At 36.0% G+C, this 8,827-nt stretch overlaps 1 protein-coding gene across 1 annotated transcript; it reads right to left on the minus strand.

The window, feature by feature from the left end:
- Positions 1-3,018: 3,018 nt before the first annotated feature.
- On the minus strand, positions 3,019-6,970 carry LOC102595956 (probable GTP diphosphokinase RSH2, chloroplastic). Its single transcript, XM_006342856.2, has 6 exons — positions 5,774-6,970; positions 5,499-5,684; positions 4,483-4,943; positions 4,030-4,188; positions 3,598-3,949; positions 3,019-3,503 (listed from the first exon to the last, which is right to left on the minus strand). The coding sequence occupies exons 1-6, from the start codon at positions 6,476-6,478 to the stop codon at positions 3,201-3,203; spliced, it is 2,166 nt and encodes a 721-aa protein (XP_006342918.1). The 5' UTR covers positions 6,479-6,970; the 3' UTR covers positions 3,019-3,200.
- Positions 6,971-8,827: the final 1,857 nt, after the last annotated feature.

The raw sequence follows: 8,827 nt of genomic DNA on the forward strand, positions 1-8,827 counted from the left end.
TTTCATCACATTGATATCTGTGTTGTTAGACACTGTATGAGTAAACAAGATTTCTTTTGGACACTGAAATTAATGGGTAATTTTTGTTCTCACAGCGATCCAAACGTGTAGAAATTGTAGCCATTTTGATCAAAGATCACTGGAGAATCTTTTACTCTCTTCGTTTTAATTTATTTATCTGATTTTGATTTTACATGAAGTTTAAAATAGTAAAAAAGATTTTGATTTTGTACTGCTTAATATATAGTATGTATTAAAATGTATAAATCATATAAAAAATTGAAACTATAGAGTTACATTGCCATAAAAAGAAGTATAAATTATAGGAACCACATATTATAAGTACTAAATAACATCCTATTCCTTCTAGTTTTCTATTTACCAAAAATCCCTTAAAAATGATGTTTGCGGGATACATAACGTTGTGCACGGGATACATTAGGTTTGATACATTCCACATAGCGGGATACATAACGTTGTGCACGGGATACATTAGGTTTGATACATTCCACATAGCGGGATACATAACGTTGTGCACGGGATACATTAGGTTTGATACATTCCACATAGCGGGATACATAACGTTGTGCACGGGATACATTAGGTTTGATACATTCCACATAGCGGGATACATAACGTTGTGCACGGGATACATTAGGTTTGATACATTCCACATAGCGGGATACATAACGTTGTGCACGGGATACATTAGGTTTGATACATTCCACATAGCGGGATACATAGCATTGTGCACGGGATACATGCGGGATACACAGCGTTGTGCACGGAATACATAGCGTTTGATACATTCCACATAGCGTTGTGCACGGGATACATGCGGGATTACATAGGTAAATAAGGGATTTTTGAAATTTTTGAAATAAGTAGAGATAAATGGATATTAAGGTAAGTAAAGGAGTGTAGTTAAGTAATTTGTCCTAAAGATATATTCTTTTTTTAACCAAATTTAATAAAATTAAAACGGGAGAGTATTTTATAATTCATGGAGTGACGGGTGTACGATCCAGCGGCACATTATGAGTGAATTCTGGCTTGGGAGTTCAGTACATCATGAATCTTGTGGAAGAAATAAAAAAATAAATTGCAATTTGCAATATGAGACATCAGAATTTGGCTAATTGTGAACTTATGTCATATAATCCAAATGAGCAGTAAAAAAAACAAGGTGATGATAAAACAAAATCATAAAAATATATAGGACCATGACTCCTTTGTCCTTACGTGAATAATATGAGTAAGTAATGAAGTGAAGTGAATATATATGAGACGACAAAGGCACATTAAACAGGGTGGAGTAGGGCCTCTTAGGACTCTGAGTTGTGAGCTTTTGGTAGGTTTTCCTTCCTCTTCATAATCAATTTATGTAATTATCGTGGAGCGAGTATATATTTTATTCATAAGTAGAAAAGTTTCAAATTAGATCTTTGGTGAAAGTGCTTTACTTTTCCATAATACAAATTCAAATTAATCGAATTAATTACATTTTCAATAAAATTTCATGTGGTTGGTGTTGATCCAGCTAAGGATATACCATTATCATTACCATCTGTTTCCACTGTAAGGGGGCAACAATGTGCAAATAAAGAGAGATATGATTCACAATCAAATATAACACATTTTCTTCAATCATTGATATAAAGAAAAATATATTTGACGAACCATGCCTGTCTGTTGGAACGAAGTAATCGAAATTCAGAAAGAAAGTAAAGAGTTCATAATAATAGCAAAAGCCAAATGAATATTCAGTGCCAGGTGTTTCTCTTTAAGTAAACCAGAAATTCAACTTTTGCTGTCAATTGTGAACATCTTTTTCAAGAAAAAGTAAAAAAAGATCCACTTCTATATACCTTACTTCACCACTTTCCTTCACATTTTGCCTTTCTTCTTGCCCAAGTCTTATTTTTGAATAGTTAATCTTCTTCCTTTTGGACGGCTTTAATTTTTCGGTCACTTTTATCATCACTTTACACCTACATTCCTTTGATAGCTCATCTTGTTCCTCTCTCTCTCTATATATATATTATATTCCTCCACTATCATCGATACAATTGAAGGTTTGATTCTCTTTGGCCAAACGACCTTTTGATCAATATGGAGAATTATGCATACCAATATTCTTCGCATAGAGGAGTAGCAATGGTTCTAGCCCTTGTTTCCGCTGTTGTTCTATCGCCATTATATGTGGATCGAGGAAAGAAAGAGAGCAGTTATTACGAGACGAGATGGAGCTGTGGGGGAATGGTATTGCCTGTTCTACTGGCTGGATTAATTGTTGCAATTAAAAGCACTTCTTCATCATCAGTACCAGGAAGAGCAAGTACATCTTCGATTTTCGCTTCTCCAGAACCTTCGGCTGTGCTTAGAATTGGGAGTTCCTCTTGGGGTCTTGCTGCTGTTTTGGTTATGCTCTTATGTGTGCTTTCCTGGCAGAGACAATATTTGTGGAAATAGATGTTACCTCAGAATTTAATCTCCTCATCAGTACTATTATCTCTTGGAGTTAAGAATGATCACTGGAATAGGATACAAAGGAAATTAACTACTCCTCTCTCATGGTTTTCAGTGTTCACTTAGCCTTAATCTTAATGTATTCTCTCTCCTCTAAAACCAATAATATTGTATTGCTGTATTTGAAACTCTCCTGTTTTTTTATGTATAGCTTCTTTATATAAGGTGATTGTTATGTTTCAACTAGATATTTAATTGCAGAATTGAACAGTATATAAGTAAACAATAAACACGAATCTTCCCTTCACTCGTTCGAATACAATCTAACTGGTCATCCAAAAGAGAAATCGCAGATACATGAACATACAAGGAAATTATCCTTGCTACTGAGCACAGGACAAGTAAAACCTTCATGATGTTTTTTTTTATAAAAGTTAAAAGTTAGTAAAACCTTCATGATGTTGCAATCCAGCTTTAAAAGAAAAATCAAGAAAGGTGAAAGAGAGATACACCATGGTATAAATATAGGCGAAAATGGAAAAGCAGCAATAGTTAAAGCAGTCTGCATTTCCAAAAGTAACAAATGCAAGTCGAGACTTGAATAAATCAGTCACCTAATTTATCTTTTTATAAACAGAACCACGGCTGTTCTGTACAAATGCTTATCATTTGTAATTATGTACAAGATTAAAGGAGGACCTTAATCTAGGAGAAGGGAAAAACATCAACTGTCAACTCCTCAAACCAACTACTGTATTGGCAGCGGCAGGAAGAGGGCTTACACCTCGATCATACATTCGCTGAATCTCCTCCCTGTACTCTGTCAATGATTTATGTGGTATGGCTGGAGTTAATTCTATAACATCTCCCATTCTTAGCTTGCAGTTGGGATCACTAACTGGTTCATGGTTCAACCTTGGCCTTAGCTCTTCCTTCAGAGGAAATCCATAGGGTGTCCATCTAGAGCTGCCACGGCCAGCTCTCTCCAACAGATCCTTCACAGTTGAGTTTGCTGCGAATTCTTGCACAGACATCTGCAAAGAAAAAACAGAGTCAAAACACATTCCTGATAGTTGACACCATGATTATCAATTCTGTAACTTTCAGGATTCACAGGTAGATACAGACCTTATCGTTCTCAATCATAATGATAAAGACAGGCCCATCGGTTCCACAATCAGGTTTGCAAGAAAAGGGACAATCTTCAGAATGAGCTGGGAATTTGCAAGGTGGCTGAATCGATTCAGTGTGGCCAACAGATGACTGGTCTCTGCTCATTGTCTCGCACTGCCAGGTTACAACCCAACGAGCCCACTCTACCATCTGAAGAACAAAAGAGGAGTGTTTGCAGTCATTTTCTTTGTATCTCCAATGAGCGGCAAAGCCATATTCAGCTTGCAAGTGCATCTCTTTTGTTCGGATCTGAACTTCAAGAGGCGCCATGCCTTCCCCGAGAACAACTGTGTGAAGAGATTGGTACCTAAAAATTACACATCCATATTAGGGGGAAAAACTTGAAAGAAAAGAGAACGGCAGAATCAAAACTCTCATGCTGCTTACCCATTGCATTTGGGTTTTTCTATGTAGTCCTTGTATCTCCCAGGTACCTCGCGCCATAGCTGGTGAACAACTTGAAGTGCTTTATAGCAGTCCTCCTCATTTTCAACAATCAACCTCAACCCATGAATGTCATGGACTTCATCCATATTAAGCTTCTTCCTGTAGAATATGAAAATACTGTTAGCTCAACTGTCACAATTCACAAAGGCAACATTAGTAAGAAAGTAGCATTGCACAGAATGCACAAGGCTTCCAAAAGTTTCTAACTGTGTAATGACAATGGCAAGTACTTATCATCATATTGAATAATCTGCAGAAAAACGATTCCTACACAGTACAACCCTAAATAACATGTATGTCTTGTCTATAAACTACAGGCACTAAATAATTGGCTGATCAGCCAAATCCACTGGTGCAACTTTTAAAAGTGTATTAAATGGGCAGAGAAATTACTTTAGCATCTTGCAGTAAATGCTGTACAAGCTCTTGTGACGCCCTGAAAGTACGTGATAAGAAACAGATCCATCACTTAACGCTTGCTCCAATTTCTCCACGGCAGAGGTAATCATAGCCTCGTCAAAAGAATCCATGAGTTTTGATGAGAGTTCATTGTGCTGATCCGGGTTAAGATGTTTAAAGCATTGGTTCTCCAGCTGCTCTTTCCAGGTTGAGATGCCTAGGCGATTAGCAAGAGGAGCAAAAATTTCCAAAGTTTCCTTTGCAAATCTTTGCTGCTTTGTAGATGGTAATGCATCCAAAGTAATCATATTATGCAAACGATCAGCTAGCTTTATGAGAACAGCCCTTGCATCTGTCATAGCAAGGAACATGGTGTGTAATCGATCTGCCTCAACAGTTTTACTGGCTGTATCGAAGTCTCGTGCAAGCTTGCTCAATTGACTAAGCTTTGACACCTAGACAAAATGATTTAAGTTAAAACAAGTTTAACACTTGGGAGTTGGGATTATCATTATTAAACATAGAAGACAGCAGATGCTTGTATGATCTCTTTAACCTTCACTAATCAAAGACATATTCATACCCAATATTAAAGTCAGTTTTTGGCAAATAGTGATTTGGCCATGAGTGATTGCAAACACATTTTGGATACTGTTTAAACATTCAAAACTTGGTGTGCATAATACTTCAAATGAACAATGTATTGCAATGACAAATCTACAACTTTTTTTCAGAGTGAAATGACTACCCAAAAATAACTTAAGTTTCAAAAGGTTCTTTCTCAACTTCAACACAATACTCTTGTTTTAACTTTAACCTATGTATTGTCCAAATGCCTACTAAAACAAATCCTAAACAAAAACCAAATTTAATCTACATTTGAAATTTAAATGCAACACCCTTTGCATATGGAAAAAAGACCATTAACAAAATGTTTAAATACCCGAAGTTATGAAAGAGAGTGTTAACAACAGGGAGCTTCAGATAAGTAAACAAGTCAATCTCCATACCCCTTCAACCAGATCAGCAACACCAGCTCCTAGCGTCCGGAATATATAGTCATAAGTCATGAATGTGTCATCAAGTGTGTCGTGCAAAAGTCCAGCAGCAACAACAGTCGAGTTAGCCCCAATCGTTGCGAGTAAAACTGCAGTCTCAACGCAATGCTGTAGATAAGGATCACCAGTAGCTCGCACCTAAAAAACCAATACAATACAATAAGTCAAAACTAAAACTTTTACTAATTAGCAGTGGGAATTAGTAAAAGTTAGGCAGAAACAATCACCTGTCCTCTATGGGCTTTCTCAGCTTCATAAAATGCCTTCACCACAAAATCATCATAAAAGATTTTATGCCTTGCCTGTGCACCCAACAGTAAAGTTTTAGCATAAGGTTCTGAATTGGACTCTAAGAAACCTTCTTCCATGTTAAAGGTGAGTTCATCCAATAGCCCTGATGAACGGGAATCAACATCCAGGACCTGAAAAGCCACCGGATCGTGATCAACACAGGATCCCAAGGCGTGCCTAACAAAACCATTAAACAATCCACCAGTCCCAGAACGAATGGAACAGACATCCCCAGCAATTCTCTTCGGAGGACTTCTGGAATATGATCCAATTCCACTACTACTAGTGCTACATGAAACAGGCCCTTGAAACACAGAAACTGGACTCTGATGATCCCTTTTCAATGACGAGCTGAGGGATGAACAACGAAAAGAGCTACTCAATTCGTCGCCTCTATCATGCCACAGAGACCCCAAATCCTCGGTTCCAGTTGAATAGCTGGCCTTCACGGTTGGCGAAGAGAACAGAGACGACAGGCCACCGACAATGGATTTCTGGGACGAAGAGGATGTCGATGAGGAAGACGACGATGATCTGCCGTTCAAATCGAAATCATAAGAAGCGTGAGAGTGGCATTGATATGGTGTAGAACACACACTACTCGGCGGACTTGCGTACAGTGCTATCGTCGGAACCGCCATAACCCAGCAATCTAGAAGCTGAAATTCTGAATATTACCACCAAAGATCCAAATTTTACAGCAATTCGAAACCCTAATTCCTAAATTGTTTACAATCAATTCAGAAATAATCAATCTAAACCTGAATAAATGTGTGGAAACCTATAAATTCACAGATTTTTCAAGATAAGTTGGGTATTTACAACAAATATGGGAAGATCTGAGTGATTTTTTTCCCAAAAAAATGGGGAAAATGAGAAAAAATGAAACTTGAACAAGAATTTAAACAAAAAAAAAAACTCCTAAAAATTGTTGGAAGAGAGAGTGGACTGATATTTTTACTGGAATTGTTCTTGTTTCTTCTCCAATTACTCTTTCTTCAATCTGAATATGAAAATACTATTTGCGTTGATATTCTATACATTCATGCTCCTCTCCTCTTTATGGTTGCTTAGGGGCCAGGAATACGCAAAGTATAATGACCGGAATAGCCTCGAGATGTCTCTCAAATAACGGGAAATTTCCTCCTTTTGTTTCTCCGGTTTACAGTTTTTTAATTAAATTATTGGTAACATCTTTTTCAATGTATTTTTAAAACTATAAAATACCCTATTATTTTAATGCCAAGGATTGTACTAATGGATTACAACAATAAGATAACATTAAATTAATGAAAATTAGTGTTGAGATAAGATTGGAACTGTATTTAGTGTGTCAGTGCCTCATTTCTCCTTTTTAAATTTAATTTAATGATGCATTAATATGAAAATTAGAACCTTGTATCTAGTTCCTTCTTCTGCTAATTTAATCACCGGAAGACAAGGTCAATGTCAACAGTGTCTAGATTAGGAGTATTAAACCTAATTTTTTTTAATGTACAATTATAATATTTTTTTCTTTGACAATTAATCATTTACCTAATTAAAAAAAAAAAGGGAACCAGATATGTTATTATTTTTATCCATCTTCTGTGGCTCTAGTAAGTGAAATATTTAACTCAATAATTGCGATGGAATGACTTCATCCAATACATTTAAACCCTTTTCCTTCTTTCTTTTCTTTTCAATTATTATTATACTTTATATATGTACTGTGATTCCCTTGTTTATTTATGGCTATTTACCTCTCTTTTTATATAAAAAAAAAGAAAAGGTTATTGTACTCTGTATCTCTTAAAATTGGGGATTTATGTAGTTTTTATTTCTCATTTCTTGCAAAATGCTAATTTGTTCTATTTACTTTTTATTTGTTTGTTTTCTTCTTGACCTGCTTGTGTTTTAGATATAAGTGTGTTTAGATATTTATTATTTTTCCTAATTCTGAATGGGGCCGGTATACAGGATTCCACTGATGAATCTCTAAACAAAATCCAAATCCTAATTTAAGAGGATATGATATAAACCGTTAATCTTTAGTGGGGACATATCACGAGAAATCCTGACCGTCAATTTCCACCCATTAGATGCGGGTCCCGCGCAAAAGTATGTAATTTGATGGAAAATGCAAGGGTACATACGTAAATATGGTTTTGCAAAAATAAGAATTCAACGAATCCGGCTTGTCTCTCAGTCCCTGTCTCAGTTTTTGCTTCTAGAACGAGTGTTAGGTGTAGGAAGGCGATAAGGACGGGTTAATTTACCCGACCCGGAAAATAGAACCGGTTTACTGTGAGAATAGTAACGTGTCGTGTGAAGAAGTAGCACGGACAAACACGTGGTCAGCAGTGGCAGCGTAACACTTGGACGATACTTTGGCGGCCATGACTATTGAATGCCAATGGTGGATTCTCAACTCCATCAATACTCCACGTGTCCAACTTCGAATCTACCCGATCGACCTCTACGATAACAATATACTCAGTATAATTCAATAATATATAGTAGTACTAGTTGAAAAAGATTACATTATTTTGATGATTTTGCATAAGTCAACTTGCTAAATACGTTCAAATTCAAATAAGTAGTACGTAGTGATTGTTATGGCTAAGTCATGTTGATTGAATAGTATGTTTAGATTGATTGTTCATAAAAATGGGGAATCCATAAAAACGCAAATAATTAAAACACCCATATACAGTGGTTCATTAAATTGTTCGTGAAAACATTAGGGAAATTGCAAAAACTAAAATCAAATATTAATAGTTATTCGTTTGCCTTTCTCTTTTCCACTTTGGCTAAATATCTCAATGAATTATTGTATGCTTATGTAATAAGTATGGCCCTTGAACAATTATTATCTCATTAATTACTCCCTCTGTCTCTAATTACTTGTTCACTTTTAAATTGATACACCTATTAAGAAAACAATTAATGACATGATGAGTTTATCATTTTACTCCTATTAATTATGAAGTGGATGAAAAGTTTTACAT

The sequence above is a fragment of the Solanum tuberosum genome, unplaced genomic scaffold (assembly GCF_000226075.1).
Source record: "Solanum tuberosum cultivar DM 1-3 516 R44 unplaced genomic scaffold, SolTub_3.0 scf00040, whole genome shotgun sequence".
In the NCBI taxonomy this organism is placed as follows: Eukaryota; Viridiplantae; Streptophyta; class Magnoliopsida; order Solanales; family Solanaceae; genus Solanum; species Solanum tuberosum.